At 36.7% G+C, this 19132-nt stretch overlaps 2 protein-coding genes across 3 annotated transcripts; both read right to left on the bottom strand.

The window, feature by feature from the left end:
• Nucleotides 1-1020: 1020 nt before the first annotated feature.
• Nucleotides 1021-8089, bottom strand: trafd1 (TRAF-type zinc finger domain containing 1). Of its 2 annotated transcripts, none has more exons than XM_028032852.1 (12): nt 7966-8089; nt 7268-7317; nt 7058-7193; nt 6684-6737; nt 5983-6421; nt 5586-5861; nt 5450-5514; nt 4217-4480; nt 3668-3794; nt 3284-3419; nt 3123-3168; nt 1021-1861 (listed from the first exon to the last, which is right to left on the bottom strand). In XM_028032852.1, exons 2-12 carry the CDS (start codon nt 7300-7302, stop codon nt 1832-1834), a joined length of 1608 nt encoding a protein of 535 aa, XP_027888653.1. In that variant the 5' UTR covers nt 7303-7317; nt 7966-8089; the 3' UTR covers nt 1021-1831. The 2 variants fall into 2 exon arrangements, with proteins under 2 accessions (XP_027888653.1, XP_027888651.1); XM_028032850.1 differs by lacking the exon at nt 7966-8089 and adding an exon at nt 7767-7939.
• Nucleotides 8090-8588: 499 nt separating this feature from the next.
• mob1a (MOB kinase activator 1A) lies at nt 8589-18131 on the bottom strand. The gene is made up of 6 exons (XM_028034366.1): nt 17953-18131; nt 16013-16179; nt 12807-12900; nt 11841-11974; nt 11474-11637; nt 8589-10240 (listed from the first exon to the last, which is right to left on the bottom strand). Exons 1-6 carry the CDS (start codon nt 17964-17966, stop codon nt 10163-10165), a joined length of 651 nt encoding a protein of 216 aa, XP_027890167.1. The 5' UTR covers nt 17967-18131; the 3' UTR covers nt 8589-10162.
• Between the last annotated feature and the right edge of the window lie 1001 nt (nt 18132-19132).

Genomic DNA, 19132 nt, shown 5'->3' with positions numbered 1-19132 from the left:
AAATCCCTATCCAACAAACTGTGGTGAGCATTGTTACTAGGAACTATTCAGATATTATACACAATCACACGTTTCAACAAAACTTTAAATCATAAAACCTGTATGATTTTCACTCTACCCTTATGTTATATAATCTTATTTGTAAAATCTCAAAATAAAGACTATTTCACAAAGCAGAAACTAATGAACCATCATTGACTGTTTGGATACAGAGTAGGCTGTGCAAACATGATAGCATGCAGTGGCAAGCAGCCAGCGATGGCTCTCTCCCCAGGGTGGCATCTCTGACAGGGGTGAAAGGGAGGGTGCATTTGGGAGTTGCCAAACATGTTTTCTGTTTATTTTCCTCTTGCAAAATGGCTATACAATGCAAATGCAGCTGGATAATTACACTAGAATCTTCTAATATCCAATTTTCAAACTCAATACTAAAATAAAGAACTATTTCACATTTTTTAGGACCGAATATAACATATAACATATATAACATGTTTTATGTTAGTTTCCACTAACATAAAACAGAAAGTAATTTGGGTACAGTAATTATCAAGTAATTTCTTTCAAATAGATGAATAAATATTACTTATTTTGTTCCTCTAAAATATTTTTTAAACAATAAAAAATTCAATATATGGAAGTGATCTAATGTGTGTGCATATGTTCACTTTGTGCAGAAAGACTTTGAGGATCTCGGCCCAGTTTGCTGTATGTAAGCATTGTGTTATTCTTAAAGACGTCAATTTAAACAAATATATGACTTTGAGAGAATAAAACTTGAAATTTATGTGCTTCAAATTTACCTTAATTGTAAATTAAGGTAAATTATTTTACCTGCAGAAGGTGATTTTGCAGGTGATTCTAACCTGCAGAATCACCTTCGCACAAACAGCATTAAAAAAATCAGAAACAAAAATGTATTGTGTTGCCCATCGCTCACGAAACTTCATATATGACAACAACAAGGTTCTGAAATGTATGAAATCAAATCACCAAGATGTTGAGAAAGTGATAAAGCCATCATTATCCCTATTGAAATATTTAATCACAGCACAAGACAAAGAGTATTACATCATTTTTAACAGGAATATTCAGCTGTGTGCATTAAATCCGCAATGAAAGGTGTTGTCATGGATTGCAGCAGCTCTACTAACTAAACCTTTCTGGCTTCCTAATACATATTTCTATTGTGTTAAAGTCACAAAAACATCATATTATGCTTTTGAAGCTATCTCAGTATAATAAAACACGACTGTAGGTTAGAATTAAAAAAAAAAATCATTGCTTAGTTACAGAAAACTACAAAAGACGCGTGTTAAACAGTATAAAGTGAGAATAATGCTTAGAAATGTCTACTTTCTTGGTCAGAGAAACATATTCTAACAAATTTAATCTGTTCCCAACATTGTCTTTTTAAAAAGTCCATCCATTTTTTTTTTTGTTAAATAGATGAATACAGAAACAAAAAGCAGATGACACACAAGGATAAAAACAAAGATGTCTCCGGCAGCAGAAACAAGGTGCAGATTAACTTCAACTGGGTCTGTTTTAAATGAACCAGGCAATAAAAGCACTAATACAATGTTAATAAAATACATTTCTCAATTCATCAGGCTTGACCACAAAACACAAAATTAAGCAGAAAATGCGAGAATAAAATCAACTCAGACGTTTGTAAAAATTAATAGAGTATAAACTGTAAGATACTTAGGTTTTCAAAGGCACTTGGGTTGTTATACCTTTATTGTTTAAATGTGTGCAAAAATGGGTGAAGCAGAGGAGGAGGTGCAGTCCTTTTTTTTTTTTTATCCAGACGCTCCATCTCACATCCTTCCTACTGCTCCTCATTCTGCTTCTTGGGTGGCTAGAAAGAGACAGCAGTACAGCTAAAAACACTTTTACAGACCAAAACAAACAACAAAAACAAAACACACACGCCAGGAAATACTGAAGCATGAGAAATCTGATTCCAGCAGATTTATTTATTGCTTCTAACAGAATATTTGTTTTTAAAGGCTTCTAGTCCGATCACATAAAACTTCTTAGGAATATTACAGTTGTGAAAAACATGAACAGTCACGGCGTCGGAATGAAAGAACCGTCATCATGTCGTTTTCAAACGGAGGTGAAAAGGTCAAATATTCTGCACAATAAGCACGTCTGACACCCACAACTAAAGACTTTATATTTTTCATAGTATTATTGTACCTTTAATAGTCAACATGTTAGTTATGTTTGCAGTAGTACGAACAACTGTTGCTTTTCTGTTTTATGAAAGAAGGGATTAGAGGATTTTTACATGATATTTTAGAGAAAACATTGTGATATCATCAAACAGTCATACAGTGAATATTTCATACTGGACGAGAAAATGTCTGGCATGTACTGTACTGAGTAATGCACTACATTACTCAGGGTCTAAACTTGCTTCAGAATAATGTAACGCCCAGCGGATGTTGATACATGCTTCATCATGTGACTCATTGATGACTGGAGACATTTACGTTTGCAGCCTTATGGATGTGGAGGAAAAGAAGCTTCCTGACTCAAATCATTGCCACAGAAATAAAATAAGGAGAAAATCTGCAGCAGAGAGTTTTGAAGGAAAGGAAACAGTTTGGGAGAAGCTGCCCTTCCTGGAATAGATCACATAAGACTTTGGAAGAGTTTAGCTCAGACTGACAGACTCTCGGTGAAGACGTTTAAGGAGCTAATTTACTCTGAGGAGGTTTGTAATAAAATGCCTCCAAATATGGAGCTCCACCTCGCTGGTCTCTTCCTGTCGCATTTCCTCACCTTTATGAAATGCTGTTGAGTTTTAAAGCATAAATAACTATAAACACTAATCACTTGTTGAGACTTGAAACTGAAAGGTTTCAGCTGTTTTTACTAACAACTTATTGCCTTCATTCAAAGGCAATAACTCTTTGTGTGTCAAGAGTTTATTTAAATGTACGGTGACAGAAAAAAACATTTAGAAATTAGAACCTGTTTGGTTTAAACTTTTAACCAAATATTTTATATGGATATTGTCAATACTCCAACATTTGAAATCATTTAACAGTAGGATTAAACAAAGGCAGAATAAACACCACAGAGTTTGAGAAAATAAAAGTAAAACATACCTTAGCTCTGTTGTCCGTCCCTTCTTTGTTTTCTGGCATATAAAATCTGATGGATACATTTACCAAAAAGAAGTACAAATTATTATGCATTTAACTCTTGCTTAAATATTTCTAAATTAAATGAAAAACATATTTCACTTATATTGTATTATTGTTTTTACCCCTGTATTGAAGCAGAACCGGGCGTGTCAGAGCCACAGTGAAAGAAATGAGCGTCCTCTGGTTCCCTGACGTCACGGCTGGACGTCCTCATTTCCCATCCTCCAGACGTTTGTCCAGGTTTTGTGTCCCAAAAGTCTTCATCCGAAAAGTCAGATGTATACAGGAGCAAAGGTCATGAGTGTGTAAAAACAAAAGACAGCATCCAGAAATGCATCTACAGGACCATCCACATCTATTCTCACAATTGGTAGAAGTGTGTTTAAAACTGTGAAATAATAAAATATATATATAACACTGAAGTATCTGTGAGAGCACCAACATTTTTTTTAAGTAGATTATAGTCTTAATCTTTATTAGTAACCGGAAAAAATATCCAACTTTACCTTGGTGCTTTATTCTTTGAAAATCTGCAGACGTCTGTCCAAAGGCATCTCCAGCAGGACCCAGAGGCTTCTGGATTGCTGTGTTATTCAGTTGGTGGCCAGCCTCGGTCCGCATGTCACATTTGTCCTTGGTTTCAGAAGAGAAACAACACAAAATTCAGATTATGCTAATGAAGTTTCTTCAAGATAAAACAAGTCCTGAAGGTGTTTGATTCTTATGTTTAGCTGAAAATAACGATGCAGTTTTATAAAAATAAACCTGAAATAAATTAAAGTTTACTGCCTACTTTGCTCAGTGTTATAGATTAGGTATAATCTGAGAAGCAAATGGGATTAGCTCACAAAATCTTTATTAATTCCCTTAATGGATCTTTTTTTTTTAACAATCACACCATGTAAAGTCTGGGAAGAGACACTGTATACATACCATAATAAAAAAATAGAAGACTAGAGCCAGCAGCGGCTAAATACCAAGTTTTATGCATTATGCTGTACAAAACACACATTTAATTAAAACAGGAGGAAAAAGGGAGAAAAGTGGAAAAATACCTGATGGTGAAAGAGAACAGCTTCCTCCAGAGCCACGCCACAGAATTCACATGGAATAACCACGTCGCCCTCTAGTGGACTGGCAGGAGGACTGTAAGAGGCTGGGGAGACCGAACGAGGGAAGGTGGGAATGTTGGAAGCAAGCGTGTTTGGAAAGCTCTGCATCAGCCCTGATGAAGCCTTCCTGCCCATCCTGTCATCTTTAGGAGGTGAAGACGGTTTCTTGCTAAAAGATGCAAACGCAGAGGCAGGACTGCATCCCGTCTGACACAAAGAAAAAAAACAAAGATTAAAATCTTTGTTAAACGTGTTTTAGACGTCACATTACTTAAAGATGCAGATACAATCTGCATCGTAAAGGGCTGGGCTAACTGGAACTGAACTGAAACAAAGAAAAGTACAGAGGTGTCTTTGAGGTCTAAATAAAATATATTTAGCATTGATTTACTAATTAAAAGGAATGAATTAATTACCTGACAACAGTCAAAACTCACCCATGGAAAGCCAGTTTGTGTCATTGAAGGGAACTGAATGAATTCATTTCTGAACTATTATGTAATTATGTCATTTCATTAGAAATCATAGATCCAAATAGACAAGCTTTTTATTCAGCTTTCTGTGCGAAACATGCAGCCATTGTAAAAGGAAAGCACACCCTCTTCCAGCTCTACAATTTTACATATCAGGACATAAAGGGAGTGATCGGGTCTAAGATCATTTAACTCTAATCTCAAGCATACACACAACAGGTTCCATGCTGCTAAACATGGAAGAATTAAGTACGCCTCATGATCATTTACCAGTAGTAAAAGTTGTTTTCTGTATGACTTTTAGGAGTCTGTGAGGAAAGAAATAAGCCCAGCCCACGTAAAATATTGCTTGTTACTTTCATGTCTCTGTTTGGACCGAGCTGTTCCTGTCAGACAGATGGTCTCACATCTGACTCTAGAATACTTTGGCTTGCCGAGGTTATAAAGCTGCAAAGCAAGTCAACCCATCAACCCTCCACCTTCCTGCTTGACAGCTGGAGTTTCCTCTGATATGAACTTTCTGAAATGTTTCCCATGTGGGAATAATCACATGGACTTCAATTTACCTGCAAATGGCCTCATAACTCATGTTTTTATAGATACAGTCACACTGATGATCACCTGACCATGAGCCTTAACTGCATCCGTGCTGCTTTGCTACTTCCTCACTTAGACCACAATGGATTCAAAAACATTCCCAAACCTCATGCAGAATAAGGTCCTCTTCTGGAAACAACTCCTCGCAAAACTCACAAGGCAGCATGGTATCTGTGAAAACAAAGTTAAACCATAAACCGAGTGCACACTCAGATGAATCAATGCAATCCTCCTAATTTTACCTGCGGACCCGGAGCCCTGAACTGCACTCGTCCCTTCAGGCGAGTTAGTGTTTTTATTGTGGGCCAAAGGAAATGAGTTCACTGATGAGTTTGTCTTCTTGTCCTCGTGGTCCCAGATATTCCTCCACACGCTGTCCTCTGCTCCTCCACCTGCTGCCTCTCCATCACTCTGGAGGCTGAGGGCCAACATATAGTCGTAGTCGAGGCCTGACGACTCCTCATCAGGAGGGCGCACGCTGCTGCTGCCGCCATGAAGAAAATCGCCTTGTCCAAGAACTTAAAACACAAACAATCACACAATTATTACAGAAAATATCAAACTTAATACTCAATTACATGAAACCACATCACCTTTCTTGGGGTTCTGTATCTATAAGATAGTTCAGAATCAACTCACAGAGGTTAGATGTTGTACTGTGAGATGTTGAACTCTTCCAGCTTCCCGCCTCCCGATCTCCACTTGAGCCGCTGTAAACTGAAGGCTCAAACGGCAGAAGAAAGTGAGGACGTTCCGCTGCGCTGATGTTATTGTTTTTAGGGGCTCCCTCCTGCGCTCTTAGGGGGTTTCTGATTGAGTGCGCCTCAAACCAGTCATCAGAAGACCGATTCTCTGTCTGACCGCAGCCCATCCTGTTGTTGTTCCTCTCTTGGGGTGGTGTTAGGCTTCCGCATAGGACTGGATGCACAGCTTTTTCACGCAGCATTACGTTGCACTTGCAGTTGGGGCAAGGTTCGGTGCGTGCACCACAATAATCCTCATGCTCCTTGGACTGGCTGAACACAAGCTCCAGCTCACAGTACGGGCATGGGACCAGCCGCTGAGAGCACTCAGAGCTCTGCAACACACAACCATAAGGAACATTTAGTGGCCTTCATCCAGATTGTTAAATATTATAAGTCAAGAAATTTAAAGTCTACATACTATTTTGTACCAGTTGTACTGCTTCTCTAACTCTACATCAAATTAAATACATTTACCCCTAAATAGGTGTCAGAATTTCCTACAGCGCAAAATCCTCTGACACTGATTCGAAAAGTATTTTTTTAGAGAAAGGATTCTGTTGGCAACATGCAATGTAAAGAAAAGTAAGGCAATACCTGATGAACTTCACTTTGATTCTTCTCAATCTTCAGTCCACACTTGCATGTAATCTGGAGAAACCAAAATAAAAGTAACAAAATATTTTTGGGACTGTAATTTGCTTTCTTGTTGACAGGCGACAAGTGGGATAAGTCTCACTTGAAAGATCATAATAAAGTTCAGTCAAAATGGAAATAGTGTCCATACTTAAAAATCAGAATTTTTTACATTTTTTTATTCTCCAAGATCAGTGGTTTTCTGAAGGTGCTCAAGATTTTAATCTGTAATATTCCACTTCAGTAAAAATACCCAACACGCTGAAAGGTACCTCTTTACGTTTTTTTCACAATATGGTTTATAAACATAAGTAATCTTAAGCTGGGTATAATACCTGTGTGTGCTCTTGAATCTTGTGCTCCTGAAGCTCTGAGTGGGGCACTGGCTCCTGGCACACGTCACAGAGTCCAATGTTTCTTCTACAGTGGATCTCATGAGTGGTAAAATTGGCCTCTGGAATGTCGTGCTTGCTGAAAGCCAAAAATATTTAAGTTCAGACAATCGATCAAAAACATGAGTCGTGACATAACTAGTTTATACGCACCAATTACCACAGAACTGTGTGTTTTCATCTGCCATGATGCCACTTGTGACCTAAAAGAAGCATTACAGAAATTACACCAATCTGTCCGTGTTAAGGTGGCTGAAGTTCACTCAGTCAACTGTAGTGAGGAATTTGCTTAGTCGATTAAGTCAACAAATGAAACTAAACTTAGTTTAGCTCCATGAATCATCAGAAAAACGGAGCTAACTTTACATCTTGAAATGAAACTAATCGGCAGCACTTTCGCTTTATTCGCCGTTTTTACGTAGCTTGATAATGTTAAGTACAAAAATAGCCCATATTTCAATATCAATACTCTTAGTCAACATTAGTAAACAAGTGACTTCACAGAGTTCTATTCTAAATATCAGTTGTACTTAGCAAACTACTTAGCTTAACCCCAAGTATCATTTTCTTCCCTTTATAACGCATTTATAGCGTCACAAAGCCAACCTAGCCACAGATTAATTTTTTTGTTAAAGCTTTAATTCGAGTTTACCTTTGGTCCTTCGACGGTATTTAACCAAATAGCCAGATGACAAACTACTTCACGATGTTAGCTTAGAGAAACAGTTTGTTAATTCTCCGTCCCGATAGGTGGGAAATTCCTGCCCTGGGTAAAGTCTTTCAGGCGTGCTTACTTTGCGGCCATTAAACTAACTATTCACAACAATGGTGAACAGTTGAGTATATCTTACCAAGACAAAGATCCCATTTATCTTTACTGAAAAAAAGTACACTTGGTTTTGCTTACCAAAACTAATTAAGGTTTAAACAATTTTCCTACGAGTCTAAACGCAGAGCATAATGCGAAACAGTCTCAGCTCCGTTCTGATTGGTTCAGTAAAACAAAAAAAAAAACAACAAAAAAAACCCCGAAAACGTGCACCGCAAGATGTGTCGGGTGATACAGATTGTTTCTAAATACGCGTTCCTACCTAGTTTAACTATGTACAATATAAATATATCAGAAAAAACCCTGTAAAAAATACTTTTACACATAGCTGTGGTAAAATAAAGGACAACCAAATAACACCCCTTTCCACTCTTCTGGTTTAATGTTCATCAAGATTAATCTTACCCCTCATTACTATAATTTGATTAAGTTGCAGCCATTACACATCAGAGCCAACAAACAGACAAATGATACACAAGCTATAAATGTTGCATTCCTCAAGAACTTAACAGTTCATGAAACGAATATCACACATATTTAATACTCTCCTTGGTATCACCATGTTGTGGCTTTTTAATATCACACTATTTTACTTAACATTAATCACAAAACAAATACTACTCCACAAGACAAAATAACTCAGAATTGTCTTTAAGATGTTTATTAAATGTTTGATCCATCAATACTGTAATGAGACATTTTTATTGTAAGGCACAATTTTGTTGAGAAAAACACTGATTTGTTACAGTACATTTTTGAATGTGGTACATTTATCCCCAGAACTCCCACTCTATCCTAACAACCACCCAATAATTGGACCAAAACTGTGAAATATAAAAACCTTCAACTCCAACACCTGACATAGTAACTGTAACCAGGAGTTTAGAAATGAAATTATGAGCTGAAGCAAAAACATATAGTGGCAGAGTATACACTGAAAAATAATGAGTGGACACACCATTTCTGCACCTGTAAGAGGAAAATCTAGATTTGAAGGGATTTTAACAGGCTTTCATAAGCTTCATCATAGTGAGTTACAAGACTGATGCAAGTTTGGGTGAAATGTGAAGCCACGTAATAAATTCAATTTCATGATTAACATTTTGAAGACCAGACATCAGGATGAAAATTAGCTTCATCGGCTATATGGACAGAACCTGCTGCTGTAGCCAGAGTAAAGCCTAACAAATAACTCTGGTAATATCACAAGAAACAAAGACTAATGGAGTAAAAAAAAAAACAGCAAAACTACAACCATCTCTGACATACAGATGAAAAAAGAATTACATAGCTTTCCGATCCAAGGAAAAATATACAAAATAAAAAAAATTAAGTGGTTAGGGATTTAGCAAATACAAGTCAAACAATGATCTTCTGTTCTGTTATCATTTCTACAATAAGGCTCCAATTAATAGATTGACCCAAGGATTTATAGGCTCTTGACAAGAAAAATGTTCAAAATTACCTGTGAAGTTTTCAGCACATTCACCATATTCAGAAAGTGTGGAAAACACTGTATTGCTTAGGCAACATAAGATAGCTGCATGAAGATGGGCTTAATAAGGCATTATTGCAATAATCCATCTCTTTACATTAAACTGTGACTTAAAGATGCTCTGTACAGGAGCAATGTTACTAAAAATAACTGTGAGCTTTACACATAAACACCTGTGCAAGTATGTGTCTACCTTCATTTGCTGTGTTGTAACAAGTGTAAAAGCCCACTAAAGACCTGGTTTATTACTCTATATTGTGCCTTCTGTTACTCTCCTCTGTTGACAAAGGAAAGACATAAAACAAACTTTTATATTTGGTCGATCATTGCAATTCTAATAAACTAGAGTTAAAAATTAATCAAGTGTTTAGACAAACCAAACACTTTGCAGCAACTCCTGAAAACGAGCAGCTGTTTTCACCTTGGTCCAATGGAAAAAAAAAATTAAAAAATATTCAGTAGATTGCTCCTACAGTCGGTAACCACAGTCCTGTGAAAAATATCTTTGCTTTACTACACCATTGTATACAAGCCCCAGAGGCTAAAAAGGCTCAAAATCTGTGTAGAACAGAAGGGGATAAAAGAAAATGTCCAATACAAATATTAAGTGTAAAGGCACAGATGTTCTTTACAAGTTGAGGCTAGAAATCAGAGGTAGAAGAAGAGGAAGGGCAAAGGAGGAAAAAACAGCTTTTAAAAAGGGAGGAAATGTGTGATGAAATTTCTATCTGTCCTTGGATCCAAGTTTCTCAATCAAGTCCTGCAGAGGAGCAAGCTCCCGCCTGTCAATAAGGTTGAACTCCTGCAAGAGGAAGGAGAATAAAAAACATCAGACTAGGCCTGGCACGATAAATTTTGCTGGACAAAAATTGTCCCAGAGCTTTTTGCGATAAAGTTGTTTTGAGACCATTTTCAAGTAATGCAATTGTAATTATGGCTTTAAAATGCAAGAACTCATTCTCAAAATCAATAGACTTTAATCCTAATGAACATTTAAACACTGGAACTGGAAGACATTTTGAATATCCAATATACAGAAACAATAAAATAAATTATGAAGTCTCTGTAAACAAAATTATCTTTCAAAAAAGGGATAGTTGAGACCAAAACACCAGACTGAAGAAATATCCTTCAGTTTTTGGTAAAGAGAAAGAAAAGGGAAAAACTACAAATCAAGCAAATAAAAATTCTGAGTTTATTTTATCATACAATTTATTGTTTTCTGTGACAGGCCTACATCAAACAAGAAATTCAAAATCAGCACTAAAATATTTTAGCCCCCAATAAAAACATTTATGCATTGTGGTTAAACATAGTACAACTGCATGAGCAATTTATGTTCCTAATCTTTCAATTCTACTTTTTTTTAAGAAACTGTTGGGTTTTTTTAATTAATAACCGTCATACGATACATTTAATGCTACTGATGGTAGAAAAATAACCCAAAAGAAACAATACTCATTTATTAATTTACTGGATTGATTTGGGCCAAGACAAATTTATTGGAAACATTATTAAGGTAATTTATAAAATTCTCCATATTTGGGGCAGTTCCAATATAAATAATTGTTTAGAGATTTCACTCCTATTTATTCACAGCTTTGTTGATCTTACCTACAAAATTTGCATCAAGGAAAAAAGAAAAAAAAAAAGACCTTTCTATTAGCCTTTTAAATGGCAACATCACAACAGATGACTAATGTCATAATCAAAGACATTAAAAAACCTACAATATTTTGACAGCATGGTCTCTAAACAGTCATATTTTTGAAGTACTGGATGGGGTCATTACAGAGGTCAGAGCCATATCAGGTCATCACTTTACAGAGCTCCACATTAAACCTAATTATTCAGTGTAATATTGTGCAAAATGATTATCACTTTCTCAGTGATAATCAGGGTTTCTGCTCCTGATCCCAATGAGGCCCATAAAATACTTAAATCAAATTTCTGACCTTTTCCAGTCTGCATAAGAACTATGCTTAGATATTTCAGTCTTGCACAAAAATCCCCCATTCTAGTGTGATGACCTCACCTGGACGAAGAAAATGAAATGCTTGAAGGAGGTGTTGAGGTGAGCCTCCTCCTGCAGCTGTATCACAGAGTCAAAATGTTGATGGTAGATGTGAGCATAAACCCTGAACAGGCGCTTCAGGATGGTTTTGGCCACAGACATGAAATTCTTGGGGAAAGGAACTCCTGCAACACAAAAGATTATAGAAAAAAAAGGAGAAGTGGAGATGAAAATAAAATGTAATTTTTTAAGCATTTGTGACCTTTACACGTTCACTTTGAGCTCCGTCTACTTTTAAGGCTGAAGAAGTTTAAAAAGGTTTACAAAGAGGAAGTGCAAAACGACTAGAATCATTTAATTCTGTGTAAAACTAGAAATAAAAGCTCACCAATCTTGGAGGGAAAGAGCGTCTCATCATCCAGCTGGTCCTGCACCCAGGTCATCAGGTAGTCTATGTACTTGGGTGCAGAACACTTGATTGGCTTCTTAATGTTGGTCCCATCAGCCCAATGATACTCATACCTAAACAAAATAAAATGCAATCAGCAGGCACAGAAAAACGAATTTATTGATTCAAGTGCAGGTGAGATTAAATAAAATGACCAAAAGGAAATAAAAAAGGTAATTTGCATGATGTTCTTGGCAGAGGCTGTGTCAACAGGAAGCAAAACCACGTCTCTTCCTCCTGATTAGAAGCGGCGCACAGTCTTGGATGGACCGAGGATAGAGGAAGTGCCAAATCTAGATACTAAGCTCATTTCCTGTTTTCCTCATGTGACAGTCAAACCAATTGCCTCTGTCATTTTAGCTGAAAATAAAGTTTCACATTGTCCATTTTCTCAACATGAAATAATGACCCAGAAAAAAGGGATAAATTAGAGAGGGAGTTTCTGAGAGTGAAATTCACATGGTTTAAATTTGGTGGTCTCAACAGTTCTTTATTTAGGAGCTCAAATATTGAAAGTCATTTGTGATTCTTGTTTCCGTTTGAGTGCATCATGGCTGCCTTTGACCAAATTCAACATGGAGTCTGTTGTGACAGCCTCTTATTTACACACTGTGGCCACAGAATTAATAATGGCTGCCTTTAATTTTCCAAGTACTGAAGGTGATTTAAGGCTTTAATTAAATTGTCTTTTCACCATTATTAGAAAGGGAGGAATGCAAAGGGAGAACTAAAAATCTACAAAAAACGATGTTTCAAAAAACGATGGAATAACACTTTCTACCACCACATGTGAGGTTCTTCCTACGTATTGAAGGATTAGTAATATTTCCAGTGCAACTTTGTTCAATTTGTAAAAAAAAAAAAAAAAAAAAAAAAAAGGTTACATGTATTGAAAATGTTTGTTACCTTGGTCCTGCAGACATCACAGGGCAGCTGGTCTCAGTGCAGAACTCTGTGATGGTGCCGTACAGCATGTTGATCTGGTTGAAGAAGTCCACGGCTGAAGAAAACAGTAAAACATTAAGCACCAAGTAACACCTCTTAACAGAGGTGGACCTGTTATTACTTTAACAATGATTAGTATTAGTCTCAGTTTGAGTTTAATAGCATCTCGGCAACAATGGCCATGTCATAACAAGGTGTAATAAACAGATCTCTGTGAGCGAATATTTTTTTATTTTAAAGACTTTTTCTTAAATGACTACATCATAATTTTTTTTTAAAAAACTGATGTGACGATTCATAAACACTTTCGAGACTAATATTAAACAAAAAAATCAGAATATTTATCAAACAGATTTATTTCAACCAAGCAAATACACATATAAAATCTGATTTCTTTAATAAACATGCAAGAATAAATATTAGAAAGGTATGTGTTGGTAAGTTTGGAGCCTACAATAAGTCTGAAATGACCGATGTGTCACCTTGAGTTTACTACCAAGTGATCCTTTTCATTATATCGAGCGTAAACAAACAACTGGAGTATTGATATGCAAGCCAAAGCCAATCAAACTTGTGGTGCAACATCTTGACTAAGTGAGGCAAATGACAAATCTTATTGCCTATGACTAATAACAGGAAATGGTTGCCTCATCAACTGTGATGTAATGCATTAGCATTTTTCTTGGGATGAATGAGGTACTCGCATGCTCAGAAAAATAAAGATTCTAAAGTGAATCAGGAACATTTAATTGTGAAACAAAGCACAGGCCAACAGGTCATTTATTCATACAAACAGGAGTTAGGTTCCTCCCAGTTCTGTAGGCCCATCCACTCCTCATCTGTGTGAATTCCCGCTCACTTACTGACCACTACACAGTCCGTTTCTTTCCTTAGAAACGGCTGAGAGGAAGAATCAGTACAACCAGAAGACTTAATTTTACACCACTGACCAGCAAAACGTTGTTACATAATGCTGCTTACAGAGCAATGACACAAAGTCACAGTTTGGCCAGGAATTGTTCAAGCCTTTGTCAGATTTAACTTTAAAGTAATTCTTTAAGTCTACCAACATATTTCTTCTGACTGGACGTACATTCAGGTGACCAAACCAGAGTCCTGACCGAATCTGTGTGGGGAGCAGCAGATTAGAGCGAAGAGAAGCCGGGCTTCCAACCTCAAAGAATTCAAGATCAAAGATAAAATCAAGTGGACAGATTCAGAAAGATAAAGGGGTTTGATCGTTTTGATGCCAGATGTGTTATCTAGACTCTCAAACCAGATATGTTTTGTGATTTTATTTTTGGAGAAGTGATTCTTAACACTTTACTGTAAAGAACTGGATAAGTGAACTAATGAAGTATTGGCCAATAGAAGCCTTTACGCAATGTCTTCTGTGCAAGATTTTTCTTTTCTCAGCAGTTAATTTGCCTCACGGCTGGTGGCACAAACGCTCAGCTCAGAGCAGCCACAGTCTGAGGCTTGACGTTGGCCACTGAAGATCATCAAGTTCAGATCCCACCAGAGTTTTCAAAATAAGAGTGGCATTACCCTTGAAAACAAACCCTAAAGTTATTTCTACTTACACAAAGTAAAAAAATAAAATAAAAAAAAAAAACTATTCAAGTTAGAAAACGCCACCATAGCAATTACAAAGATATGAATCTACTCAGACCTCAGTGAGCTGAAGGCTAGATGAGCAATCTAACACTTTCTGTACGTAGACGGATCTTCATACTGGATTTACTGAGCCTGGACATGGTAAATGTTTGAAAATCTAATCTACTTCATCATTAAACAGATGGCGCTGCAGGGGCGATGGTGGGTCTTACCAGAAAGTAAAAAAAAAAAAAGAAATTGGATTTACCTCAACACTATAGTAACAACCAGGATTACATTTATGCATAAAGATGAATTAAGAAATTAGCTGATTTTCATCATGACAAGAGACAATAAATGTTTTTCTGATCAGTGGAAGCTCCACCTTTGTGCTACATCAGGTTGCACCAAGCTTCACAATTTGATGTAAAAGTTTTACTGCAGGAAGAAGAGAGCCATTTTGAATATTTGTGATTTGATCAAAATTTACTAAGAAGAAATAAGGGGAGCCCAATACATAGCAAATATATTGTCATTGCAATTTCAATATATCCAATGCAGTATTAATTTTGTATAGTCTGTTTGGATTGCATCACATGCTGGCAATTATATTCTAAGGACCAAGATTTGACCATTTTCATGGCTATAATGTGTTGTCACACAGCTGACAGCCACAGGGAAAGTTGGAAGCGTTGTAATGATTAATGGGAACCAGCTGAGTGAGGAAAAATTAGATTTTTCACGGCTGATGTCATAATGTTTTTCAATAACACCATCGCCTGATGTTGTGCAGCCTGGAACAAACAGACGTGACAAGCTTCTAGAATGGAAACTCCATTTCTACAGGAATGATGATGTTTCATTCAGGCAGCAGCAGCAGCAGCAGCAGAGAGATGGACTTCAGCCATTTTCGTTGTTTTGCTGGATTTCTGTCCTTATTATAAATAATAATGGCAGCTAGAAAATAAAATTTATATTTTTGATGCTACTGAATAAGAAAATCTAAATTTGAATGTCAAAGTACTACAAAACCCAAGATTGGACATAAACCATAAGCACCAGTCTTCTGCTCTCATGTCATAACAGCTTAGCAGTTTTATTTACCAGCCAAGCGAGTGGAAGCTGCCTGTTCTCCACCTGGGATGACTAAAGCTATTCATTATCTCCAGAGCACATTTGCAATTTTACATCTGACTGGTCCTATTTTATTAAAGCTAACTTGGTGCCATTTGGCCATTTAGTGCAATGCACTTAAGCTGATCTGAGATCTGTTAATCTGCCTCCTAGTAAATATTTTTCTGTATAAGAAAAAAGAAAATCTGAATGCATTTTTTAACCCGATTACAAACTTTTGATTACATAAAACAATATTTTCTACTTTTGTAAATTATTGGCTGCAACATTAAGATTAAGTTTCTTAGTTGTGTGTTTGTATACATCCACTATTTACACACAAACCACTATTTTAAACCTGTGGTCATCAAAGATTCATCTCAACATTGGCCCGTAGTAAAAATTTAAATAGTTCCCTGTACACTAGGTGTGTTGATTCATTGTATTTGTTCACTCACTATTCACAGCGATCCATTCATTGAGATCCTCTCCCTCTGGTAGCATGACAGCCTGTCTCAGGTTCCCGCTGCCCAGCGTCGCCTCGGCGTGTTTGAGCAGCTCATACTGGTGAGAGCCTTCTGGGATGTTTTTCTTCGGCTTGAAGGTCTTAGATGAGCGACTGCCACTGCAAACAAGAGAACATAGAACTAAGCAACCGTGTGTAAACGTGTCATGGTTGTACAAGTGCCCCCAGGGAGTTGAGACATCACTTCGTATCCTCTTCAATATTTCATTAAGCAGTCTTCTTCTAACCAGCTCTGTTGCTCTGCAGTTCACACCACATCTCATATATTTGTTCTTGGAGAAAATCTGCCTGGGAATCTTTGAGCTGTAGCTGGAAAAACCCTCAAAGAAATGAGCCAGGATGCATTTTGATGGGCTCCATATCAGTTCTCCGTTTCATACTCCTAGTTTGCCATTCGGTCTCATCCCATTTTGCACAAACTCATACTTAAATCCTTATATTTCTCCAAGTAGTCAGGCATTTTCAAATAATTGTGGAGATGTGATACAAATGCTTGAATCTTAAATATTTTAAATTGTATATTGTTTTCTGAATACTTTGACACAAGTTGTTTCTATTAATCTAGTTGTGAACGTTGTGTGAATTTAGTGATTTTTATTAAGTACACAAGATTAAGGCAAACTATGACAACTGGGTAATTTCCTGCTAATATCTATTGCCACATCTCCTTTAACTTACCTATAAGGTAGATAGATTAGAGAAAAATACTTCTAGTCATCAGTTGTCAGGTCTGGCACAAAATGTCTCTAAAGCAGACACAGCAGATTAACACATTTGGAACAGAAAATCCCATGCAAAGTGGCTCAATTTTGTTCCAGAAAGATTTGCATATAAAATGAGAAAAAAAACAGCAAACACACCAACTCTTAACAGACGTAAAAGCTCAAAGTCATCCTTATCAGATCCACCAATCACATCAAAAGCTTCTTAAAGCAAAAGAGGTGCAGGACTACTGAGCTCTTTGCATTTCATCCATTTCAGTTAAGCCATTTAAAAAAAAAAAAAAAAAAAGTGTAAAACTATTTTTACAACACTTTTCAGTTTTTTAAAATATCAATGTTTTTGATTAGATTTGAAGATGGCATGTTCAAAGGGTGCCCTCTACAAGGTCTTAAAGTTCAAGATTTAGCACGTCTGAATTAAGCAATTCATCGAAACTAGAAGTCTTTACAGTGAACACCTAGTCACTGTCACATTAGTTTCTAACTTTAAAAAAAAAAACTGGGGTGGCTTGTTTTCAGTGAGACATTTAACCACGTTATAAATGTAACCCAGCTGGTGCAACAGACAGGAAACGTAATTGTATGCCACTGTCACTGTAAACAGGGAAATTAACTAACATGATGGATGCTTGGAGGCCCCAAAATAGAAATTAAAGTTAAACAAAAGTCTGATTCAGAACTGTGAGCACCTTTAGTCTTGTTTAGAAATAAATAATAATAATAAAAATGAAATCAGGGATTAGGCTTATTTACTCCCTCAGTTCTAAAGCTGAGCAGTTGTGAATAAAAGCAGTCTGCACATAATTAAATCCAGATTATTAACAACCTTACAGATTAGAAACGCGATTTTAAGCGAATCTGACCATATTTGGTCTTAAGAGTAATTTAGCTAATTACTTTTTTGTCTCATAACTCTGGTATTTCCCTTGATACGCAATTAGTCCAACCGCACATGTTTTAAAATGTACCTTTGTGTCATTTCAACGACGCTAAATTCACCTCAACATGTAACCTACCCGTGGTTGTTTTGAGATGCAGCTCACTAGTTTTCGGTCTCGGCTAACTTCCCTTGTGAACTTCGCAGAAGCGCAGCTAACCCTGACCGCAAAGCTCCGCTCTGACTCAGGAAGCAAACTGCAACTTTACTTACAACAGGAAGCTCATCTTGACGAAGACGTTGTTGAAGTGTCTTTGTGAAAACTACAAGTTGAGGTTTAGTACGTAGAAATGCGCTTTTAAATCTCTTTCTTAGCATGAAGAACTATCATCGACTTGGCGTCACGCGAAGATGAACTGCACCCACAGCGGCTCTTCCTCTGTTGGCCGTCTGTCAGCAGGCAGACTATCGCCACCTTAAGGCCACAGGTGGGTATGACCGCTTTCTGTTATAACTCAGTTAAAATTATATGATTGTTTCTGGATGGTCTTTGCAGAACTTCTGTGATATATTCTCTCTATTCTTTTTGTTTTTCCATACCAATGAAAAACAAAAAGATGTTGTATTTACTGTTGAAAGCTACACCCCCGGCATACTTTATAATATATTATGTTCTCTTTCTTTGTACTTGTAAACAAAGATGCTCATTAATTAAAAAAAAAGTTACAATTACATGATAAAAAATAAATTAATTGTGCCAAAATTGTTTAAGAAAATTTGAAAAATTTTCACATATTTAGTGATAAAATTATTACTCTAATTTTACGAACATGTTCATGCATATAGAATATTCAGTTCAAATCAGAGGTATGCAGACAGTGTGTCACAGACTCAATCCAGTTGGAAGTGACAGGTTTATAAATTGTAGACTGAATGTGTAATTAATGTTCAGAGCCAAACAAAGCTTTGAGATGAGATGTGAAGCATCTTTTAGAAAAAAAGAGGGAAAGTCCTTACTGATGACTTGATAAGTCCTTGATCACTGAAACATCTACAACAGTGGTATCCAACCCTGGTCCTCAGGGCCCACTGCCCTGCATGTTTTAGGTGTTTCCCTGCTGCTGTTGCACACCTGGGTAAAATGAATAGGTGATTAACCGACTTCTATAGCAATTGCAGGAATCCAAAGGAGGTAATGCAATCATATGAATCAGCTGTGCTGGAGTCCGGACTCATCAAAAACCCTGGTCCCTGAGAACCAGGGTTGGGGACCACTGATCTACAGGATATATAACTCCACCAGATACCCGGCATTAAATCAGACAAAACTTTTTTTAGGTCAGTCATTATCACTAAAAGTATTTCTTTTATTTCAATGTATGTAACCTTCTGACTTTGAAAAAAGAATAAAAACATTGTCAAAAAATTACCTCTCTCTGTGTTTTGGTTTTTA

This window comes from Xiphophorus couchianus, chromosome 12 (genome assembly GCF_001444195.1).
Source record: "Xiphophorus couchianus chromosome 12, X_couchianus-1.0, whole genome shotgun sequence".
In the NCBI taxonomy this organism is placed as follows: domain Eukaryota; kingdom Metazoa; phylum Chordata; class Actinopteri; order Cyprinodontiformes; family Poeciliidae; genus Xiphophorus; species Xiphophorus couchianus.
Note: the sequence above shows the minus strand (reverse complement) of the source record. Positions and strands in the feature narration are given on the sequence as shown.

Bases quoted from the DNA above. Each gene is read 5' to 3' on its own strand.
- mob1a (XM_028034366.1), bottom strand. The intron at 12,901-16,012 runs GTGAGTGAACAA...TGTTTTCTTCAG, and splicing joins TGAATGGATCGCTGTGAATA to CCGTGGACTTCTTCAACCAG. The intron at 11,638-11,840 runs GTGAGCTTTTAT...TTTGTGTTGCAG, and splicing joins GCTCTTTCCCTCCAAGATTG to GAGTTCCTTTCCCCAAGAAT.
- trafd1 (XM_028032852.1), bottom strand. From the start codon at position 7,302: ATGGCAGATGAAAACACACAGTTCTGTGGTAATTG. The intron at 6,738-7,057 runs GTATTATACCCA...TGGTTTCTCCAG, and splicing joins AGATTCAAGAGCACACACAG to ATTACATGCAAGTGTGGACT. The intron at 6,422-6,683 runs GTATTGCCTTAC...TGTGTGTTGCAG, and splicing joins ATCAAAGTGAAGTTCATCAG to AGCTCTGAGTGCTCTCAGCG.